At 46.8% G+C, this 24792-nt stretch overlaps 1 protein-coding gene across 1 annotated transcript; it reads right to left on the bottom strand.

The window, feature by feature from the left end:
- Positions 1 to 22934: 22934 nt before the first annotated feature.
- LOC127051483 (olfactory receptor 10V1-like) lies at positions 22935 to 24703 on the bottom strand. The gene is made up of 2 exons (XM_050953805.1): positions 24676 to 24703; positions 22935 to 23890 (listed from the first exon to the last, which is right to left on the bottom strand). The coding sequence occupies exons 1-2, from the start codon at positions 24701 to 24703 to the stop codon at positions 22935 to 22937; spliced, it is 984 nt and encodes a 327-aa protein (XP_050809762.1).
- Between the last annotated feature and the right edge of the window lie 89 nt (positions 24704 to 24792).

Here is a 24792-nt window from a genome sequence, read left to right as displayed (position 1 = left end):
TTGAACAAATGACCATGATCATTCGGTTTGTGGATAGGCCTACTTCAGAGACAGAGAATGAGACTGAATCAGTATGCATAAAGGAACACTTGGGATTTTTGTCACTTATGGAAACAACTGGAGCTGGAATGACAGAAACTATTCTTCACCAGTTAGAAGAGATGTCACTGCCTATAGAAAACTTGTGTGGTCAAGGCTACAATTGGAGCAATATAAAAGAGAAAGAAAATGGTGTCCAGTGAAGAATTTTTTATATTAATCCACGAGCCTTTTTCATTTCTTGCAGCGCACATTCATTGAATTTGGTTGTTAACGATGCTGCAAAGTGTTGCTTGGAGGCAACCGCCTTCTTTGATTTAGTTCAACGTGTTTATGTGTATTTCTCAGCTTCTACACATCGCTGGGAAGTTCTAACACACCAGGTATCTAATCTCACAGTTAAACCATTGACTGAAACAAGATGGGAAAGTCGAACTGATGCCTTGAAACCTCTTTGCTATCAGCTTGGTGACATCTATGGTGCTCTGATAGAGATCTATGATGACACTACTCTAACAGGATCATCTGGCAATACGTCACGAGTTGATGCAAAGGATCTTGCAAAGGCCATTTCTAGTTTCAAGTTTCTTGTTTGTCTTATTGTGTAGTATGACATATTGTTTGAGATCAACATGACTAGCAAACAACTTCAAGTGAAAGAATTCGACATACATGATGCCATTAATTAACTTGGAAAAACCAAGTTCTTTAAGTGACACAGACTTTGAGAAAACATTGGTAGATGAACTTGCGGAGGAGCTGGATGTACCAGCACTTTTTGAACCAGATCCAATCTGTATTAGAAAAAAGAAGAAGCAGTTCACATATGAAGCAGATGACAAACCTATTTATAATCTAAAAGAAAAATTCAAAGTGAACTTTTACTTTGCAGTCATCAACACAGCAATACATTCGGTTGAAGAAAGATTCACACTGATGCAGCAAATTAGTTCAGTATTTGGCTTCCTATACGATGTTTACAGTTTGCAAAATACAACACCAAAGCAAATTATGAACATTGCTTGAATCTGGAGCAAGCTTTGCAACATGGTGAATCCAAAGATATTGATGCCTTTGACTTGTGCAATGAATTGCAAGCTATTGCAAGACAAGTCCAAAAGAGTGCATCACCGCAAGACGTATTGAACTTCATATGGAAAAATAAGCTGACAGATAGTGTACCCAACACAGTTATTGCTCTTCACATCCTCTTGACTCTCTCAGTTGCTGTGACCAGTGGCGAGCGAAGCTTCTTGAAGCTCAGGCTGATAAAAACATACATGTGAACATCAATGTTGCAACAAAGACTTGTTGGGCTATCTATCTTGTCAATAGCCCACGACATTGCTCGCAGCATTGACTTGGAGGAACTTGTTTCTAAATTTGCTAAACTGAAAGCGTGGAAAAATAAATTCTAAATGATAACGTGTTACTCTGTGACAGTGTATTGTGTATAATGTATGTGATTTATTTTAAGATCCATGCTATGTTGTGCAAAGTGAAAACAATAACAATGTCAACACTGTCAAGTTATTCATTTATTTTCATTAAATGTGTAGACTAAATAATGAAATTAATAAATTTTCAAGCCAAACGTTTATTAATTCTAATGAACAATGCCACATTATGCAGTAGTCATTTTTGAAACTTTATAATAAGCGATGCTCCAGGGGGAGGGGAGGGAGTGGGCGGGCACAAGGTGGAAGTTTCTCCTAGGGTGAAAAATATCCTTGTACCAGCCCTGATCTTGGGGTGACTTGAAGGTGATGCTTGCTAGTGAGGGCTCTATAATCTGAAGTTGCAAGTACAGCCCTTAGGTTCAAGCTCCCATTGCCAACCCCAAATGTTCAAGAGAGCAGGAGTCAAGCGCCCCCTCCCATCCCAAACATCATGAGATGGGCTTAAAAATCATGAGACTAAAATATGCATTCAGTTCTTTTCATTGGCCTTGTGGGTTTTAACTTAGAATCATAGAATCATAGAATATCAGGGTTGGAAGGGACCTCAGGAAGTCATCTAGTCCAACCCCCTGCTCAAAGCAGGACCAATTCCCAACTAAATCATCCCAGCCAGGGCTTTGTCAAGCCTGACCATAAAAACCTTTAAGGAAGGAGATTCCACCACCTCCCTAGGTAACCCATTCCAGTGCTTCACCACCCTCCTAGTGAAAAAGGTTTTCCTAATATCCAACCTAAACCTCCCCCACTGCAACTTGAGACCATTACTCCTTGTTCCGTCATCAGGTACCACTGAGAACAGTCTAGATCCATCCTCTTTGGAACCCCCTTTCAGGTAGTTGAAAGCAGCTATCAAATCCCCCCTCATTCTTCTCTTCTGCAGACTAAACTATCCCAGTTCCCTCAGCCTCTCCTCATAAGTCATGTGCTCCAACCCCCTAATCATTTGTGTTGCCCTCCGCTGGACTCTTTCCAATTTTTCCACATCCTTCTTGTAGTGTGGGGCCCAAAACTGGACCCAGTACTCCAGATGAGTACACACCAATGTCGAATAGAGGGGAATGATCACGTCCCTTGATCTGCTGGCAATGCCCCTACTTATACAGCCCCAAATGCCGTTAGCCATTCGGTCCCTAGTCTGTAACAGTGAATGGGATTCTTCTGTCCTAAGTGCAGGACTCTGCACTTGTCCTTGTTGAACCTCATCTGGTTTCTTTTGGCCCAATCCTCTAATTTGTCTAGGTCCCTCTGTATCCTATCCCTACCCTCCAGCATATCTACCACTCCTCACAGTTTTCAGGGGTCACATTTTCAAGCTTTTCTCCACAACTGCATGAACAAGAAACACACTTTTTTAAAAAAAGAAAAAAAATTAAGCTGAGATTCTGCTATAATTCCATGGCTCCAGGGTTTGGCGCTTTAAGGAAAACACCAAATCTCACGAGGCTCTCGATGAAATCATGAGAGTTGGCCACACTCAGTCCATGAAGCCCTTGTGAGCCAAACGTTGATGTACATGCTCTGTGCTAACAGGTGTGAGTCTGTTCTCTTCCTTCACAGTGCAAAGAAGCTTCAGAGAAGTATAACCCCTTCATCTTCAGGGGACACAGAGCTGCCTGCCTCATTCAATCTCCTTGGGGTCTTTCACACTCCAGATTCAGAGCTCAGGAGTGCAGAGCTGGCTAGAAAACTGGCATTTTTTTTCCTCTTCAGAAATATTTTACTTTTCTACTAAATAATTGCAAACTGCAATGTTTCATTTAGGCAGTGCTGCCATGGTGCCTCGTGGGCACTGTAGTTCAGGTGTCTCACGCTTCCATTCTCCTCCATAGGCCAGGTTCCCTGGTCAGATGACATCTCCCATGATGCACCATGGTTTTCTTTCAAGGTAAGGCTAGGCAGCTGCTGTCAGGGCCCATACATGATTGATCTGACCTAATGGTCAGAGCCCAGAGTAGAATCAGGGGTATGGTCAAGAGTTACACTCAGGGTCAAACCAGAGTCAGAGCCAGAAGTCTCACCAGGGGTCAAAGCCAGACTCAGAGTTGTGTCAAGGGTCAAGCCAGAGCCACTAACTGGAGTTAGGGCAAGAGATCGGGGACAAGATATGAGAAAAGGAGGACAGTGCAGGAACCAGGTGAGGGGGCAGGAGCTTGGTCTCAGCATCTAGTCAGCAGAAGGCCCAGCAGCTAGTTGCTCAGACAAGGGGTGTGGGAGGAACAAGAAGCTTTATGCTAAGAGGTCACTAATCAGCAGCTGGCTGCTGGTGAGCTAATCATTCTGAGTCAGCAGATGTTACCCGTTTGTGGTGTATCAGCTCAGCTGCAGTTGTGCTGACTGGGTTTGCAGACCAGGGGTGCAGACAGTACCATTCTTACTTAGCAACCCCACAGGCCTGGGTTCAAGACTCCCTGTTGCCTGACAGTTGTATCACTATGCATAGCTAAGGCACCCTTAGGAGATAGAGCCTGGCCTATAGAGGAGAATGGGGACATGAGGCACTGACCCAGAGACCCCTTGGTGCTAACTGGCAGAGAGCATAAGGGATATAGTGGGCTTTACAGGGATCCTGTGGGTCTAATGTCTACATAATAGTGTAGCAAAGGGTGGCATGTAAGGCCTCTACCAACAGCCAGTAATGTACTGGTTGCCCTAAACATGGTGAGATGTGTGAATGTATCTCTACTGAAAATTATATTATTAAGGTATATAAGTTATGAAGGTAAGGTTGCCAACTCTGACTGAAGCTATTCCGTGAGATTTTTTCCTCCCAACATAATGTCATTTTCTTAAAATATCCTATTAAAATCTCCTGGCTTGCTTTCAATAGTTACCAGGAGATTGGTGCCAATTCTGGGAGTCTCCAGGCCAAACCCAGAGGGTTGGCAACCCTATATGAAGGTGATAAACAGGTTCTGTTCAGGCAGGGATAGGACACCCTTATCGCCCTGGCTGACCATTGTGTGTCTCACAACATGAGTCTGTTTGCATACGGAGCCACTGGATAATCAAGATTGTGAAGTCAAAGTCAACGACAGATCACAAAATCTACAGGAAGGAACACCCAGCAGGGGGTGTCCTGTTTATGACAAAGTTCGAAGAATTAGTCTGGTCTATGAGGAGAATGCAGAGAGATACTCAGGGCCGAAGCGCTGCACTGGCCCAGCTGTGCTGCTGGAGGGTGTCAGGTGAAGGTGCTCTATGCCGACAGGTGAGCGCTCTCCAGTCAGCGTAATTACTCCACCTCTACAAGAGGCAGTAGCTGTGTTGGCAGGAAAGCGTCTCCCTCTGACAAAGCACTGGTGTGAACGTCTCTTAGGTCTCTATAACTTGTGTTGCTCAGAGGGGGGCTTTTTCACACCCCTGACATAAGTTAGATCAATTTAAGCGATAGTGTAGACCTTCCCCAAGTATCCTTCAGCTAGGGAACAATCTACCAGTGTGCTTGTATTCTATACAGAGAGTCACAGCCGGCCTGGTTGCTAATGGCTGGGAGTACTAAGCTTTGTTAGGTCAGGAACGTGTCTTGTTAGTTGACTCGAGTCTCTAAAAAGCACGTTATAGTTTTATTTTACATATAGCCAACTATGTCTAATACCTGTCCCTATTTGCTATTTCTTCAGTCTCTGCTCTTTGTTAAATAAATGTATCCTTGTTTTCCCTATAAACATATCGACGTGCTGGGAGCTGAGCTGAGCAGTGATCTGAGATGTAACTGGGAAGCTGAGGGGTACCTTTCCTTTGGGAACAGTGGATCAGTGAATTCTGTAAGTGTCCAGGGGAGCAGAGGCTGGCACTTCAGGAGGCCACTCTGGGTGGAGGCTGGAGCATGCCTATTGCTAATCTGTAGGGGAAGTGGAGCCTGCGAGGACCAGAAGGAAGTGCTTGTGTGTAGCCCAGGCTGGTGCAGTCAGGGAGCTGACACCTAGCAGGCAGACAAGCTCTCCTCATGCTAAGGGCAACGCCTGAATTACAATTCCTATGATATGCCTGCAGCAGGCTGGACAAGTCCAAATATTTCTGTTTTCTGGAGTTTAATGTTTTCGATGAAAATCCAAAATGTTTAGAGAAAAGTGCTAGATAAGAGTTGAGGTAATATTATATTATTAATTATTATATAGTTAAAATGAATGGCTTCAATAGTAAAAATAGTAAACTCACAAACCTGGAAAAATATCATCAATGTAACATTAAGAGTCTGCTTGATAGCCCATTGAAGGAAATGGGTGTCTTTCCATTGGCTTTAATGGAGTTTGGATCAGAACCCAAGTGAACATAATTTGTCAAAGCAGAGCACTCAGCCATAAAACCCACTTTAGGCAACTTTTAAAGAAATGTGCTGCAGCATTTGTCATGTTGGAGTGAACTTTCCAAAAGACCTATTAGCATCTAGCAATTACAAAGCAACCCAAAAAATATGGCAGGAGCAGACTGATCTGAAAAAGCACTTGTGTGTAAATCCAATACATGGATGACTGAAAAAAAAAATCTACAAATGATATAGCTGTACTCAGGAATCTTTGAAATTACATTTGAAAGTTAATCGTCATCAGAAATATCTACGTTTCCTTCCACCAACTTCTCTCATTTTTGTAATGATTATGATGATTTATTATTAATTATTATGCAATAAGTGCTCTCCACACATTCAAGGATATTCTGTGCTGCAAGCAGCTCATAATCTGAAGCCTCAATTTAGTAAAGCACTTAAGAACATGCTTAAGTCTCATTGACTTCAAGTTAAAGTTTATCCTAAATACAGGCTTATTTGTTTTGCTGAATAGGGATGCTTTCCTGAATCAGGGCCTAAGGAGAGACAGACAAGAAGAGGTAGCCTGCAGAAGAGGAACAAAAATAGGCAACAAGGAACAAACCTGAGACCCAAATGCATGAGCCTCTGCTATCTGAGCTAAAAGAGCCAGCTGTGGTAGCCAGGGCGTTGGCATAGAATGTCATGCCGTGATTTAACTTGCTTGTACTAAGAATGATAGAAGTGGGTGTGGGGTAGTGATTTAAATGTGGATGGGGTAGGGACCTCATGGCTGAGCTCGTGGATGTCCTGCCATGCTTAAGAGGGCTGGGGTGGGGGTAGGGTAGATGACAAATGAGCCAACACTAAAGTTTAGTGACAGTAAAATTTTAGCAGCATCACATTTCTAAAAAATTATATATACTTCCCCCAAAAAACATCAGTACAAAGTCTGACTGAGAATAATGCAGGCACTATGATATCAATCAGACATTTCTTCCCACAAGCCTGAGGTGCCTGGGAAACATCAGGAGACCTCTAGATCTTTTAAAATCTTGGTGCTTTGAATTAACTTTGCATTGTAAAATTATAGACATACTCCAAGAACATACAGATATCTAGCCCTTTGTAAATTTTCTGTAACTCTCTAATATTATTTTCCAAGAGCTCACTTTTAAGAAAAATGTTAATTTATTGTGTATTATTACAGTATTGCCTAACTGCCCCAACAAAAATTAGAGCCCCATTGCGCTGCCGTAGAGGTAGTCCCTGCCCTGTAGAGCTAACAATCTGTGGCCTGGTCTATACTACAAAGTTAGGGTGACGTAAGCCGCGTTAGGTTGATTTAACAATGTGCTTGTTTACACTACTGAGTCCTTTCCACCGACATAAGTGGCATATAAAGTCAACTTCTATACTCCACCTCCATGAGAGGCGTAGCACTTGATTCAATATCTATGGTTTGACATGGGGATAATGTAGATGCTGCATTGCATAATTTGAATGAATTGGCCTCCAGGAGGTGTCCCACAGTGCTCCATTGTGACAGCTCTAGAGAGCACATTCAACTCCACTGCATGTCAGCCAGAAACAGCCATCCATCTGTTAAAGCCCTGAGAACTTTTGAATTTTCATTGCCTGTTTGGTCAGCATGGAGAACTCATCAGCACAGCTGATCATGGTGACTCAAGGCCACAAATGCGCTTCAGCAGGGAGTACACAGGAGGTGCTGGATCTTATCGCTATGTGGGTGGGGGAAGAGTCTGTGCAGACAGCGCTCCAATCCAGCAGAAGAAATGCTGACATCTATGCCAAAATTGCATGGGGAATGGGGGAGAAGTGCTACACCAGGGACACGCAGCAGTGCCGCGTGAAAATAAAAGAGCTTCAGCAACCATACCAGAAGACAAGGGAGGTGAACAGTCATTCTGATTCTCCCCCACAGACATGCCACTTCTATGAGGAGTTCATGCAGTTCTTGGCAGAGACCCCACCACTATCCCAAAACGCTCTGTGGATACTGCCCAGGGGCCCCAGGTGACCTCCAGCAACAATGAGGAGGACATTGTTGAGGAGGAAGAGAAGAGTGCAAGGCAGGCAAGCGGAGGATCCCGTCTCCCTGATAGCCAAGAACTGTTTTTAACCCTGGAGCCCATCCCTTCACAGGACCAGTTGGCAGCAGAGCGTGATGCCGGGGAAGGCACCTCTGGGGAGTACACACTTCCAGTCGAACTGTAGGGGTTACATGCTATTGTTTTTAATGTTTAATGTGAACAAAAAAAGTAGCTATAGTGGCCATTCCAGCTATGCAGAAGGTACTCTCTGAAAAAGGCTGTTTATGTGCACTGGGATGGCCCTGGAATCCTCCATGGAGATCTCTAGGAAGCTTTCATGAAAGTACTTTGCAATCCTGTGCAGAAGGTTTCTGGGAAGGGCTGCCTTATTTCGTCCACCATGGTAGGACACTTTCCCGCGCCACTTCAGTATTAACTCTGCTGGTGTCATTGCAACACACAGCATTGCAGCATAAGGACCAGGTCTGTATCCAGAAGCTTGCAGCATCTGCTCCCTTTCCGAGTGGTATTGCATAGGGTCATCTAGGGGAAACGGGGGAAGTTTTAAATGCTAACCCTTAAACTGCAAGCAATTTGACAAGTAATCCGTCTCTGTTTGGTGAATTCTGGGTCACACAACCACGCTTTCCCGAGTATGCCCTGGTTATGGTTGGAAGGGATCACTGTGTATTGCAACCAGCATTTTAAAAAGTAGGGGTTGGCTTCCTGTTTGTCTCCCTTCTCCCCCAACCTGATGCCACTTTTGTAAAAAATCAAACTATTTGGGGAGCTTTACACTGGTGCCTGTCCTCAAGCACCATCCAGGTTGTTAGGGGAAAGGGGGCTTTTCTCAAGTTGGAACCATTGATCCCAAGGGTGTCTTCACAAAAGCTGCAGCACAAGACCTCTCACCCATGTCTTATGGCCTTATTCACTATGGCTGGAGCAGCAAACTGACTCTTGCAATAGCCAGCGGTTGTGATTACATTGTGGCTTGCAGGAAAGTGTATTGAGGGGTGTTTCTTTTATAAAAAGAATTAACCTTGCACCAGAAACAATGTATGAACCTGTCAATGCTACCCTTGTGCTTTGTTTTCTTTGTAGCTGAAACCTTGTCCGTCAGCGCATTCTCCACACCGGGAAAGAGACTTTCCCAGATTAGAAGGTGGAAAAAGAAGACTCGGGAGGACATGTTCAATGAGTTAATGCATGCCTCTGAGAGTGACAAGGTGGAGCTCAGCACATGGAGGATTACGCTGTCTGACAACCTGCACAAGGACAGGGAGGACAGGAGAGGATGCAGGGAACAAGAGCATGCCACACAGGAAGAGATACTGCAGATAATGAGGGAGCAATCAGACATGTTGAGGGTCTGGCTGAGGTTCATGAAAGGCAGCTGGATGTTAGAGTCCTGCTGCAGCCTTTGCTGAACCTGCTGCCATCATCGCCAAGTTCCACATCCTCCTCTTCCTGATGTCCTAGGATGTGGGTAGGGGGAAGTCCGGTATCCCTTGCACTCAACTCCAGAAGAGGGTACAGGGACCACACTTTTGATTGTTACTGCAGTGCAACTGTAAGCAAGCTGTCCTTGTTTCTTCTTCCCCTCTACGCCCCAGAGTTATCAGCCTCTTTGCCCCAGGTTATATTACTTTTCTTTGCTGTCTCTGTGTGTTTGTGAGCATAATAAAACTTAACGGATTGAGGAGAAAAGGCTCTTTATTCATTCAACACTCTGTGGTTAGTGGGGGAGAAGTTCACAGGGGAGTAAATGAAATGAAAGGGACAGCTTGGTAAGGAACAACATCTAAGCGTCACATTACTGTGGGTCATTGCTGAAACTGGTTTTCAAAGCCTCATGGAGATGCAGAGTCTCTGGACGTGCCCTTCTTATTGTCCTGGTGTCTGATTGCTCAAAATTGGCTGCCAGATGATCTGCCTTAATGCCTAACCCCGTCAGAAACCTTTCTCCCTTATTTCACAGATATTATGGAGCACACAGCAGGCAGCAATAACAATGGGGATATTGCGTTCAAAGGCATACTCCAACATCATTCTGCACTTGCTCAGCCTATGGTTGAACCGCTACTTACTGCTGTGAGCAAGGGGTAGGCTGAGTCTCCCAGGATCACAATGGACATTTGAACATCACCAGTGGTTATTTTGCTGTGTGGAAAGAAAGTCTCTGCTTGCAGCTTTCTGAACAGACCAGAGTTCCTAAAGATGCACACTCCACGCACCTTTCCCAACCATCGCACGATGATGTTGATGAAATGGCCCCTGTGTTCCACCAGCACGCGAAACACCATTGAGAAGTCCCCCTTTTGGTTTATGTTCTCTTTAGCAAGGTGGTCTGGTGCAAGATAGATTTATGCATTCCGTCTATAGCCCAGCATGGCAAAACCATCCACTGTGTCCTGCACGTTGCCCAGAGTCACCACCCTTCTTACCAAAAGTCTATTGATTGCCCTGCAAATTTGGATCACAACAGACCCCACGGTAGATTTACCTACATCAAATTGATGCCCCGCTGACCACTAGCAGTCTGGCTTTGCAAGCTTCTGCAGAGCTATCACCACTTGCTTCTCAACTGTCAGAGCAGCTCTCATTTTAGTATTGCTGCACTTCAGGGCTGGGGAACGCTCTTGACACAGTTCCTGGAAAGTGGCCTTACACATTCGAAAGTTCTGTGAGCACGGCTCATCATCCCATAGCTGCATAAAGATGCAGTCTCACCAGTCAGTGCTTGTTTCCCAGGCCCAGAAGCAGCACTCAGCTGTGTCAAGGTGATGCACGACTATCACCCGCAACTGCAAATTGCTCCACTCCATGGTTTCCAGCAGGGCTGCTTGCGTGGCATCACATTGTTCCATACAGTGGCTCCTGCTTCGGCTGATACTGCAGGATAAGGCGTGAGGTGTTTGCAAGGCTCACAACAATGTACAGCTGAGCGAGGTCCAGGAAAAAAGGTGCAAAAAAGCCTTAGTTTCTTTGCCGTTGATTTCAGGGAGAGAGTGAGGTAAATGCTTCATGGGAGGCTAATGCCATGTTCCCATAGCCACCCACGCAAATGTTTTGGTCCCATAAGGCATTGCAAGCCCAACCCAAAATTCCATTAGGCTTCATGCACTGTGGGATAGTTACCCAAAGTGCAGCACTCCGTGTGTCGGCACAAGCCCCGCTAGTGAGGATGTACACCGCCGACAGAATGAGCATAGTGGGGACACGCAAGATCAACTTGCTTAAATCAGAGGCTCAGTGTCGACTTAAATAAAATCAACTTAACTTTGTAGTGTAGACATGCCCTAAGAAGAAAAAAGGTGGGAGAGAGCAGGTATTATTACATGAACATTGTCCATCATTACACCGGACAGGGTTTTAAGACTGTCCCAGATCTGTAATTCTTTGTTTTAAATTAACAATGGATACTTCTCCAACCCTCCCCTTCTTTTCCAGATCAGAAATTCTGGGTCCAAGCAAGCTGAGGGCTTGTCTTCATGGGGAAGTTAGTGTGCAGCAGGCTAGAGTGTGAATCTGAGGCTACTTCTAGACTACCCACCGTATCGGTGGGTTAAAATCGATTGCTCGGGGATCAATATATCGCGTCTCATCTAGACGCGATATATCAATCCCCGAGTGCGCTTATATCGATTCCGGAACTCCACCAACCCCAACGGAGTTGCGGAATCGACAGGGGGAGCCACGGACATCGATCCCGCGCGGTGAGGACGGGTGAGTAATCCGATCTTAGATATTCGACTTCAGCTACGTTATTCATGTAGCTGAAGTTGTGTCTCTAAGATCAATTTCCCTCCGTAGTGTAGACCAGCCCTAAAGCATTGTAGCTACTCTGCCTAGTTAACTGGTCGTGTGGACACTCTTACTGTGCGCTAAGAGTGCCCTCAGGTGGTCTAGCTTAGTACACTTCCAAAGTGCATGAAGCTAATGCACACAGAGGCATTCATAGTGTGCTATAAGAGTGTCCACATGGGGAGTTAGCTGGCAGGAGCTGGTGCACACTAGCTACTCCGCACTTGTTCCCCGTGTAGAAAAGCCCAGTTTCAAATGGATCAAAATGAGATTCTGTCTATTGAGAGTTCTTCTACTGCACCTGTCACCGTAGGACCTCACAAACTGAGCCAATTTAAGAATTAGTCCTAGGAGATGGCTGAATTCTTGGCTTTTTTGTTCTCCCAGCTTGGTCACGACCACCAAAGGATCTGGAGATTTCCAGCACTGCCTACAGTGTGAGCTAAAAGACTGTCTCTTACAGCCAGGAGCTATTATACACTCAGACTGGAGGCTGAGCTAGGTCCATGCAAACCACTCTTCAGTGTTCATATACCGCTCCTCATCCTCTTGTCTTCTTTTCCTTGGCTGGTGTCTGGGCTATTGGCGTAGGCCAGAGAAGTGGAGTTTGCACCGGTTCTGAAGGCACTGAGATCTGGGATCCCAACATCCTCCTCAGGAAGGAACTTCCAAGGTTCTTAGGCCAGTTTTGCTCCCTGCTGTCACAAATTGGACTCTGAGGTTTCAGAGGAAACGATGAATAGGACTAAAAAACCCTCTGTCCTTTCCCCTTCCTTCCTGGACATAAGTGTGGAAAAGAGCCTTTTATTAAGCTCAACAGGCTAATATGATGTCAGACTAGATTGGTGGTTTTCAAACTTTTTTTCTGGTGACCCAGTTGAAGAAAATTGTTGATGCCCACAACCCAACGGAGCTGGGGATGAGGCCACATAGTTCTGCTCCCGGGGCAGCAGTTTCTTGCTCAGGTACCCGATGGGGTGTCTCCCCCTCCCTCATCATCGGCATGTATCAGCACCATGCCCAGTCCTGTGTCTGAGGCATCAGTGAACACTGCAAAAGGCTTGGCAAAGTCTGGGTTTATCAGATTTACCGGGCCCTGGATTAGAGCCTCCTTAAGTATACAGAGAGCTCTCTGGCACTGCTTGGTCCAGAGCACCTCATCTGCCTTACCCCTCTCACACAGTTCAGGAATGGGGGCAGCTAGGGATCTAACGTGAGGTACAAACCACTGGTAGCACCCTGTCATCCTGATAAAGGCCTGGACTTGTTTCTTGGTTTGGGGAACAGGCCAATTTCTGATCATCACCTTGCACTTTTCGGCTTTTACTGTCAGTCCTACCTCCTTGAGGCAGCCCAGCACCCTCTTCATCTGGGACACATGTTCCTCTCAGCTGGCTAAAGAAACACATGTCATTGTACACCAGGGCCAAGTTCTCCATCCCCCTCAGCTTGTCTAGAATCCCCCCAAGCCTAGGCATGGGATAGGCATTGGACACAGTGATGGCTTTAAGCTTCCGATAGTCCCCACAGAACCAGATCATCCCACCTTCCTTGGGGACCAGCCCCACGGATGAGGCCCGTGGGCTGTTGAACGGCTGGATCACATCTAAATCCAGCACGTCCTTGACCTCTCTCTCCAGGTTCTGGGCTGTTTTCCCAGTGACTCTGAATGGGGAACACTTGATGGGGAGATTCTTCCCTGAGGTGGGAGCCAGATCCACCAGGGGGTCTTCCCCCTTCTCCTCCCAACCCTCCCTTTTCAGGTCCAGGGGTCCCCTCACCCTCCTCCCATACAACAGCTCGAACGGGAAGAACCCTGTGGATTCCTGGGGCACCACCAGCTGCCTCCCGGTTCCCCACAATTCTACTTCCCCTTGGGGAGCCCATTCCCGGTACAGGAATCCCTTCTCCCACAGGACTCTGTCCCTGCAGCCTTCCCCAGGGGGGTTTGCAGCGCTGTGGCCAGCAAGTTCCCTCAGCTTCTCCAAGGAGGGATCCTTCCGCAGCTCAGTCTGGAATTCAGCTACTGGGGAAGGGAGTGGGACCTGCTCCCTCAGCCCCTCTGAGCCCTGTCCCTTGTAGCTTCCTCCCTGCTGTGTAATCACTTCCCAGCAACACGGCTGGACCAGGCAAACCTGGTTGGAAGCAGACCTGCCCTGCCTGTGTGTCCCCCACTCAGCTGGGGTCTCAGCTCCCACCGTGCTCAGCACTGCCCTGACTGTCCCAGTGGGGGCAGGCAGCAAGATCTTTGCTCTCCTTACAACATCAGAGCCAGCGTGAGCCCCCCCTCCGGCGTGCAGGGGGGGAGGGAGCATCTCTCTCTCCCACTCAGCCCCAGGGGTCTGGTTACAGGTAGGCAGGTATTCTGAGCCAAGCAGCCCCTCCCTCCTGCCAGCCAGGTCATTTGCATTTTCACTGACCATTTCCATCTTAGCCAATTGGCTCCCTGGATTCAAATTCAAATCCTCAGTCGTTACAGGAGCAGGGCCTGGATCCTGTCCCAAAAAGACACAGTCACGCTCCAACAGGACCTCACAGCTGATATCCTGGAGAACCCCAACAGTTCCAGCTACTGACCAGAGGAAAGCTGGCTGATATCTGTGGTCATCCCTGTACTGAACCCTTTGAGCTACAGCGTGAGAAACACAAAGCTCAAGAAGGCACTGAAGAGAATCATGAATAGAAAAAAAATTCTGTCCCAGAGAGAGTGACCATTTCCCCCCTGCCTTTTCCATTTTGGGAACTAAACAGGTCAGGGAGGTCAGTGTCTGGGATATGAAAGCTTTCATCTTTAGGGCATTGGTTCCAATTTGCCCTGAGGTTGGAGGGACAGGGCTGATTAAGGGGAATCAGGGAATGAGACATGGAGCCTTCCAGGATTAGATCCCCGATTCCACTGCATCCCAGGTCACTGGGTGACTCAGGAGAAAGGGCTATGAAGCACTAAGAGTCCAGAGAATCTGTTCCACCCTGCCCCTATGGGGGAAGGGGAATGAACTGCTCTTTTGCATGGGATATGGAGCCTTTCACCTCTAGGTAACCAGTGCCAATCTAACCACAAGCAAGTAATGATCAAGTCAGATGGGCTCACAAACTACTGGGCTCGATAAAGGGGTAACTGGGTGACATTCTATGGCCTGTGTTACACAGAGGGTCAGATTAGCCTTTAAAATCTATAAAAGCAGCAAAGAATCCTGTGGCACCTTATAGACTAACAGACGTTTTGGAGCATGAGCTTTCATGGGTGAATACCCACTTCCTCAGATGCATGTAATGGAAATATCCAGGGGCAGGTATATATATGTGTGCTAGCAAGCAAGCTAGAGATAACGAGGTCAGTTCAATCAGGGAGGATGAGGCCCTGTTCTAGCAGTTGAGGTGTGAAAACCAAGAGAGGAGAAACCGGTTCTGTAATTGGCAAGCCATTCACAGTCTTTGTTCAATCCTGAGCTGATGGTGTCAAATTTGCAGATGAACTGAAGCTCAGCAGTTTCTCTTTGAAGTCTGGTCCTGAAGTTTTTTTGCTGCAGGATGGCCACCTTAAGGTCTGCTATAGTGTGGCCAGGGAGGTTGAAGTGCTCTCCTACAGGTTTTTGTATATTGCCATTCCTAATGTCTGATTTGTGTCCATTTATCCTTTTCCGTAGAGACTGTCCAGTTTGGCCGATGTACATAGCAGAGGGGCATTGCTGGCATATGATGGCGTATATTACATTGGTGAATGTGCAGGTGAATGAACCAGTGATGGTATGGCTGATCTGGTTAGGTCCTGTGATGGTGTCGCTGGTGTAGATATGTGGGCAGAGTTGGCATCGAGGTTTGTTGCATGGATTGGTTCCTGAGCTAGAGTTATTATGGTGCGGTGTGCAGTTACTGGTGAGAATATGTTTCAGGTTGGCAGGTTGTCTGTGGGCAAGGATTGGCCTGCCACCCAAGGCCTGTGAAAGTGTGGGATCATTGTCCAGGATGGGTTGTAGATCCTTGATAATGCGTTGGAGGGGTTTTGGCTGGGGGCTGTATGTGATGGCCAGTGGAGTCCTGTTGGTTTCTCTCTTGGGTTTGTCTTGCAGTGGGAGGCTTCTGGGTACACGTCTGGCTCTGTTGATCTGTTTCCTTATTTCCTCGTGCGGGTATTGTAGTTTTGAGAATGCTTGGTGGAGATTTTGTAGGTGTTGGTCTCTGTCTGAGGGGTCAGAGCAGATGCGGTTGTACCTCAGTGCTTGGCTGTATACAATGGATCGTGTGATGTGCCCGGGATGGAAGCTGGAGGCATGAAGGTAGGCATAGCGGTCGGTGGGTTTTTGATATAGGGTGGTGTTAATGTGACCATCACTTATTTGCACCGTGGTGTCAAGAAAGTGGACCTCCCGTGTAGATTGGTCCAGGCTGAGGTTGATGGTGGGGTGGAAGCTGTTGAAATCATGGTGGAATTTTTCCAGAGTCTCCTTCCCATGGGTCCAGATGATGAAGATGTCATCAATGTAGCGTAGATAGAGAAGGGGTGTGAGTGGACGAGAGCTGAGGAAGCGTTGTTCCAGGTCGGCCATGAAGATATTGGCATATTGTGGGGCCATGCGGGTGCCCATAGCAGTGCCACTGATCTGGAGATATATATTGTCATCAAATTTGAAATAGTTGTGTGTAAGTATAAAGGCACAGAGCTCAGCAGCCAGTTGTGCTGTGGCATCATCAGGGATAGTGTTCCTGACAGCTTGTATTCCATCTGTGTGTGGGATGTTTGTGTAGAGAGCCTCTACATCCATGGTGGCTAGGATGGTGTTTTCTGGGAGGTCACCAATGGATTGTAGTTTCCTCAGGAAATCAGTGGTGTCGCGGAGATAGCTGGGAGTGCTGGTGGCATAGGGTCTGAGTAGAGAGTCCATATATCCAGACAGTCCTTCAGTGAGAGTGCCAATGCCCGAGATGATGGGGCGTCCAGGATTTCCGGGTTTGTGGATCTTGGGTAGTAGATAGAATAACCCTGGTCGGGGCTCTAGGGGTATGTTGATTTCTTCTGGTGTTAGTGTAGGGAGTGTCCTGAGTAGATGCTGTAGTTTCTTAGTGTATTCCTCAGTGGGATCTGAGGGAAGTGGCCTGTAGAATTTGGTATTGGAGAGTTGTCTGGCTGCCTCCTTTTGATAGTCAGACCTGTTCATGATGACAACGGCACCTCCTTTATCAGCCTCTTTGATGATAATGTCAGGGTGGTTTCTGAGGCTGTGGATGGCATTGCGTTCTGCACGACTTAGGTTGTGAGGCAAGTGATGTTGTTGTTCCATGATTTCTGCCTGTGCACGCCGGCGGAAGCATTCAATGTATAGGTCCAGGCTGCCATTTCGACCCTCAGGAGGAGTCCATGTGGAGTTCTTTTTCTTGTGCTGTTGGTGGGAGGGCACCCGTGTATCAGTGCACTGTTCAGTGTTGTCCTGGAAGTATTCTTTGAGTCGGAGACAGCGAAAGTAGGCTTCCAGATCGCCACAGAACTGTATCATGTTGGTGGGGGTGGCAGGGCAGAAAGAGAGTCCCCGAGATAGGACAGACTTTTCTTCTGGGCTGAGTGTGTAGTTGGACAGATTGACGATATTACTGGGTGGGTTAGGGGTACCACTGTTGTGGCCCCATGTGACAGGTAGGAGTTTAGACAGCTTACAGTCCTTTTTCCTTTGAAGAGAGGTGAAGTGAGTAATGTAGATCTCCTGTCTTATTCTAGTGAAGTCCGTTTGTATAGAAGTTTGGTTATTAATGAGAGTCTCCAGGTTGGAGAGCTCTTTTTTGATGTTTTCCTGTTTGCTGTATAGGATGCTGATCAGGTGGTTCCTCAGTTTTTTTGATAGAGTATGACATAATCTCTCACTGTGGTCTGTGTAGTATGTAGATAGCAGTGGATTTTTTACCTTTAGTCCATTTGGTATGATGTCCATCCATTTGCATTTGGAAAGGAAGATGATATCTGTCTGTATTTGTGCAAGTTTCTTCATGAGGTTGATGGATTTCCATTCCATACGGCTAAATGCAGTGCCTTGCATGGTGTCAAGTATCAGAGGGTAGCCGTGCTCCAAAACGTCTGTTAGTCTATAAGGTGCCAACATGCATCTGAGGAAGTGGGCATTCACCCACGAAAGCTCACGCTCCAAAACGTCTGTTAGTCTATAAGGTGCCACAGGATTCTTTGCTGCTTTTACAGATCCAGACTAACACGGCTACCCCTCTGATACTTTAAAATCTATGAGTCTGCTGGCTTCTCAGTGATCTGTATGAAATGAGTTGGAAGATCTCTATCAGTCAGCACTAGAAAAGACGCCATTGCAACTGGCACTAACTGAGCCCTTATTTGCAGGGCAAGTAGGAAATCTAGGACTGGAGGGTTTATAGAAACTGAAATGCTTCCCATCTCTGGAAGTAGTCCTCAAAGGGCAGAGATGGAGTGAAGGCACATATGGTAAAGCAGATATTAGGAACACAGTCACTGCCAGACTGGACTGGACAAGTAGCCCATCTAGCTCAGTATCCTTTCTCTGACAGGGACCAGTATGATATGCTTCAACAGAAAGTGCCAAAATCCCTGGAGTAGGCCATTATAAATAGAGGTGGGTGAATGTCACAATGCTTGGGTCTTTCATGGGCACCTCTTGCTGACTGGGCACTGCTAAATCCACAGGGCGCCCCTGAAGGCACAAACAGAAGTCTCCCCAATACTAAATTACACTAAATGGTCTGTCTGCATTTGAAAGGATGGGATTTCTGACAGCCCACTCCACAAGCCCTTTCAGTATTGTTCCCAATTCACTACCACCAGGAAGGGTGGAGGGCTGCAGCACAGAATGTTTAACAGCTCACCTTCGGATCTGTAAGGGCTGGTAATTGGGGAATGACCTTCTTGAGGGCAGTTTCCCTGAAGCTCTCCAGGAGTCCCTCTTGGGAGCTGTAGAGCTACTCTCTCCCAGAGGGCCTCAGCAACTGTCTGGAACTTCCTGCTTTTAAACCCTTATTCCATCTGTAACGAGGTCAGCACCCACTTCTCACAAGCACCCCCATTTCTGGTCAGTTGTGAGCCTCCTTTTCTTTTAGTTCTTACAGCAGGTTGGCACCCACCTCTCACAACTGCCCTCCTGGCTGATGGTTATTCAGCAGGTCTTCATTCTGGGATATACAGTCTCTAGTTCTTTCTCATGCCCCTGGTACAGGGCCGTAGCACTAAGGCCTGGTCTACACTACGCATTCAAACCGATTTTAGCAGCGTTAAACCGATTTAACGCTGTACCCGTCCACGCTACAAGGCCCTTTATATCGATATAAAGGGCTCTTTAAATCGGTTTCTGTACTCCTCCCCGACGAGAGGAGTAGCACTAAAATCAGTATTACCATATCGGATTAGGGTTAGTGTGGCCGCAAATCGATGGTATTGGCCTCCGGGTGGTATCCCACAGTGCACCTCTGTGACCACTCTGGACAGCAATCTGAACTCGGATGCAGTGGCCAGGTAAACAGGAAACGCCCCACGAAACTTTGATTTTCATTTCCTGTTTGCCCAGCGTGGAGCTCTGATCAGCATGAGTGGCAATGCAGTCCCAAATCCAAAAAGAGCTCCAGCATGGACCGTACGGTAGATACTGGATCTGACCGCTGTGTGGGGAGACAAATCTGTTCTATCAGAGCTCCGTTACAGAAAACGAAATGCCAAAGCGTTTGAAAAAAAAATCTACAGGCTTCACAGTGCTGCGTGACAAGCGTAACAGGAAGCCAGAGACTCAAACGAACGCTCATGGAGGGAGGGAGGGGGTACTGAGGACTCCAGCCATCCCACAGTCCCCAGCAGTCTCTGAAAAGTATTTGCATTCTTGGCTGAGCTCCCAATGCCTGTAGGTTCAAACACATTGTCCGACGTGGTTCAGGGAATAGCTAGTCAATTTACTCCCTCCCCCCGCCACATAAAAGAAAAGGGAAAGAAATCGTTTCTTGACTTCTTTCAATGTCACCCTATGTCTACTGAATGCTGCTGGTAGACGCGATGCTGCAGCAGTGAAGAGCAGTATCTGCTCCTCTCCTCTCCTCGGTGGCAGATGGTGCAGTAGGACTGGTAACTGGCCTTCTTATGAACCCGTGAGTGCTCCTGGCTGGCTTCAGGTGAGGCTGGCTGGGGGCACCTGGGTGAAAATAGGAATGACTCCCAGTCATTCCCAGTAGATAGTACAGAATGGCTGGTAACTGTCTTCATCACAGCAACTGGGGGTTGAGCTTCAATCAGCCCCCTCCCTTTCATGTGAAAAGAAAAGATTCTGTACTGTCTGGACTATCATAGCAGTGGGATGCTGGTCTCCTCTCCCCCACACTGCTTAATGTCCTGCCTGGACTATCATAGCATGGGGAGGCTGCCTCCCCCTCATTTTATGTCACTAAAAACTCAGTTTTTCTTATTCCTGCATTCTTTATTACTTCATGACACAAATGGGGGGGACACTGCCACGGTAGCCCAGGAAGGTTGGGGGAGGAGGGAAGCAACGGGTGGGGTTGTTGCAGGGGCACCCCCTGTGAATGGCATGTAGCTCATCATTTCTGCAGGATCTGACACAGAGCAGCTGTGCTCTCTGATACACTGCTTCTCTAGTACATTTGCCCCATATTCTAGTCAGGACTGACTCTATTTTTAGAAACCATAAAGGAGGGATTGACTCAGAGAGTCATTCTCAGTTTTGCTTTTGCACCCCCAGCTGATCTTAGCCAGGGGCACCCATGATAGCAGCAGACAGCACAGAAGGACAGATAACCATCATCTCATTGCTAAATTACACTGGCAGCAGATAGCACAGAACAACTAGTAATCATCTCTGCTATCATGCAAAAGCAAATGAATGCTGCTGTGTAGCGCTGGAGTATCGCCTCTGTCCGCGGCATCCAGTATACATACGGTGACTGTAAAAAAAAAAAGAACGGGCTCCATGGTTGCCGTGCTATGGCATCTGCCAGGCAATCCAGGGAAAAAGGGTGCGAAATGATTGTCTGCCGTTGCTTTCCCGGAGAAAGGAATGACTGATGACATTTACCCAGAACCACCCGCAACAATGATTTTTGCCCCACCAGCCACTGGGCTCTCAACCCAGAATTCTAAGGGGCAGGGGAGACTGCAGGAACTATGGGATAGCTATGGAATAGCTACCCACAGTGCAACGCTCCGGAAATCGACGCTAGCCTCGGACCATGAATGCACACCGCCGAATTAATGTGCTTAGTGTGGCCGAGTGCACTCGACTTTATACAATCTGTTTTATAAAACCGGTATATGTAAAATCAGAATAATCCTGTAGTGTAGAAATACCCTAAGGCTTCCTTCCCGGAGACACGGCCTTCTCTAACACTGCAACAGGGGCCCATCTCAGTATCCTCAGTTGGTATGTCTTTTTTGGCAGCCCTCCATGTGCTCAGTCTTCAGCCAGACCAGCAGGGCCCATCACAATACCCTCACTCAGTCTGGATAGGTTCTGGATTCAGTTCTGCCTGCAGTGAGCTATCCATGGTCCTGCTGCTCTTCCAACCAGCCAGGCACCCACTACTCCCTCTTCAAGCTCCAGGCAGCAACTGACTGCTCTGCTTCTGCTGCTCATTTTTATAGGGCCCTTCTGGCCCTTGATTGGCCGCTCCAGCAGCCCCTCTGATTGGCTGATTCTCTGCAGCCACTCTAGGCCATCTGGAGGTCTGTCCCTGTCCTCTGTTCTTTTCTGGGGTGTGGTGCAGCAGGGCTGCAAAGGCTCTAGGAGAAGGCCTCCAGACCTAGTTCACCCTGTCACACCAACCCTGACATGACTGACAGGGCTGGAGGGAGAGGCCAGCCTTGCCCACAGCAGTTCTTTGACACCTTTGTCACCAGTTCAGGGTTTACAGTCCCCATCACAGTGGGAAAAAAAAAAAGTCTTTTCCAGTTCACTGACAATTCTGAAAAAATCAGGAGGGTAAAAAGCATTTTGGGTTCATTCAAGGCCAAAGTTTTTCCTCAAATTTTCTGGCAAATTGAAAAGTAAAAAAAATGAGATTGAGCCTTTTGAGTTTGACCATTTAAAACTTTATATACATAAAAGTAAAGGAAATTTTGAAGCAAAACATTGGAACATTTCATTTAAAAAATGTCAAAACAAAATGGTCTGATTTTTTTTTTGGAAGTTTGCCTAAGGTCACCCAGCAGGCCAGTGGCAGAGGAAGGACTTGAATCATGATCTCCCGAGTCCCAGTCCAGGGCTCTATCCTCTAAGGATCACTGTGGCTTAACAGGCCATTTGCATATGCACATATTCCATTTCCATCAACAATTACAGTCATTGCAAAAACAAATTAAGTTCACAATTTTATGTTCAGTTTTTGAAATCAGACCCATTATCACGAGAGGAGCTTGGGGCATTTTAACTGCCACCTGTGCCACTAAGACAGCAAGGACAAGGTTAGTAAATCAAAGAATGAGCACTAACTTTCAAGGAATCTGTTTTATTGGTGATAAAAGGTATGTATAATCATTTATTTCAGAGAGGAGAAGAGTACTGTACGCTCTCCTCAGATGATGGCATGGTGTCGGGATGCATAATAAAAATCATCATGGACATGAATTAATTTTTTGTTGCTGTTCACTTTAAGCAGTGAATTTCTCGCTGCCAGACTCTAGTTCTCCTTTGGTTTCCATTGCAAGGCAACACTGTCTCCTGTGGTTATGTGCAGGAACTGCAGTGGCAATATTCCTCTTAGGTTCCCTAGGGTTTCCTATGGTTTATGCAGTGATACAGATTTACATTTTCCAGCTGTATAGGTGAAGTACCTCTCATCCTGTCATGGAATGACTAATAGGCAAAGCTCAGAAGCAACTTGAGAGCCAGTGGCTAGAGCATAATCTTTAATTATTTCCTTATTAATGATCATAAAACTTGGATTATTTTGCCCTCATTCTCAAGGTAGACACACTATGCCACTCTTCAGCACCCCATAAAGCTTAACCTGCATTTCGCTTTTAAAGAGGACATATGAACTATTTTAGAATATCTAACCAGTGTGTCCATCCACATGCCAAAGAAGCCTGAGCCTTTTCTGCTCTTAGACGAAGCACCTGTTTCATCCTCCCCTGGATATGGTTCCTAAAGTGAATCCTAAATTTCCTTAGAATCAGAGTAATGTTCCATAGCACCTGCCTAGATAATATCACAATCCCACTCCCAGCCCCTACCAGTGACAAGACAGGAACTGATGTCTTAGAGATGAAACATTCTTCAGCCAATGTCCAATATCCCAGAGCCATCCAATTTCCCATTGTGTCTTCGGTGGAAGTGTCATTTACCAACCAACGGTCCAAAGTGGTCACTTTCTCTGGAACAGCATTGCCCTTCCCAGCGCTCTCCCCAGAGCATCCTTTAGGTCCTTGTTCCTCATGCTGTAGATAAGGGGGTTCAGTAAGGGGGTGACAAAAATATAGATCACAGACACTGCCTGGCCTTGCTCCGAGGAGTAGCTGGAGCTGGTCTGTAGGTATATGAAGCTGCAGCAGCCGTACTGCAGGAGGACGACTATCAGGTGGGAAGAGCAGGTGGAGATGGCACGGTGCTGACCAGCTGCAGAGCGGATCTTCAGGATGGCGGCCACAATGAAGACATAGGAGATGCAGATTATCAGGAAGGGGATAGTCAGGACTATCACACTAACAACAAAGACGGTGGCCTGGTGTATCTGTGTATCTGCACGTGCCAACCGCAGGACGGGCAGCACATCACAATAGAAGTGATTGATTTCATTGGTGCCACAGAATGGTAGATGAAATAGCAGGATGGTCAACTGCAAGGCTAACAGGAATCCCAGAACCAGTGACCCTGACACCAAGCAAGCACAGACCGTCCAGTTAATAATGAGGGTGTAGTGCAGTGGATGGCAGATCGCCACATATCGGTCACACGCCATGACGGCCAGCAGGATGCAGTCAGCACTGCCGAGAAAGACAAAGAAGAACATCTGGGTGCCACAGCCAGCGAGGGAGATGGTGGCCTTCCTCCCAGACAGGAGGTTGACCAGGGCGAAGGGGGCAATGACAGAAGAATAGAAGATCTCCAGCACTGCCAGATTGGCCAGGAAGAAGTACATGGGGGTGTGGAGGGAGCGGTCACTGTGGACAGTGAGTGCAACAGTGGCATTCCCACAGAGGCTGAGCAGGTACACAAGCAGAAAGGCCAGGAAAATCAGCAGCTGCATCTCGGGGAGGAACGAGAAGGATTGGAAGTGTAATTGTATCAGCTCTGTTCGGTTTTCACCCCCAATGGGACTTGCTGAGTGAGAAGAGTAGAGAGGAGCAGTTACTGCCAGCTACCATCAAAGGCAGAACATGAGCTGTCAGGTTCACACTGCAACTAGGATGATCAGATTCAGTATCAACAATCACAGAAGAGTCGAGGGACTTGGATAACCTGTCAAAGTGAGTGTGGAATAACAGAAATGTTGGTGAGGAAGGGATCCTGAGAAGTCATCAACTCCAGTCCCCTGTACTGAGACAGGACCAAGTAAACCTGACCAGTATTTGTCCAACCTATTCTTAAAAATCTCCGATGATGGGGATTCCACCACCTCCCTTGGAAGCCTGTTTCAGAGCTGAACTACCCTTATAGTTAAAATATTTTTTCCCTAATATCTAATCTAAATTTCTAAGGCTGTAGATTAAGCCCATTGCTTCTTGTCCTACCTTCAGTAGACATGGAGAACAATCCATCACCAGCCTCTTTATAACAGCCCTTCACATATTTGAAGACCATTCTCAGGTCCCCCCTCAGTCTTCTTTTCTTAAGACCAAACATGCCCAGTATTTTTAACATTTCCTCAAAGGTCACCTTTTCCAAAGCTTCTATCATTTTTCAGAGGGGTAGCCGTGTTAGTCAGGATCTGTAAAAGCAGCAAAGAGTTCTGTGGCACCTTATAGACTAACAAATGTATTATAGTATGAGCTGTCGTGGGTGAATACCCACTTTGTCAGATGCATGAGGTCTTGCTCCAATTTGTCCATATCTGTCCTAAAGTGCTGCACCCAGAACTGGAAACAATACTCCAAATGAGGCCTCACCAGTGCCCTCTTTGGAGAAGAATAACATCAGCTGGTTGCCTTGACCAACAAGGGTGATGATAACCTTTCTAGTCAATTGATTTAGGTTCCTTCATACTTAAAATCCCATTTGAAAAT

The sequence above is a fragment of the Gopherus flavomarginatus genome, chromosome 5 (genome assembly GCF_025201925.1).
Source record: "Gopherus flavomarginatus isolate rGopFla2 chromosome 5, rGopFla2.mat.asm, whole genome shotgun sequence".
Lineage (NCBI taxonomy): Eukaryota > Metazoa > Chordata > Testudines > Testudinidae > Gopherus > Gopherus flavomarginatus.
The sequence above is the reverse complement of the archived record's forward strand: the minus strand, read 5'-3'. Positions and strand labels throughout refer to the sequence as shown.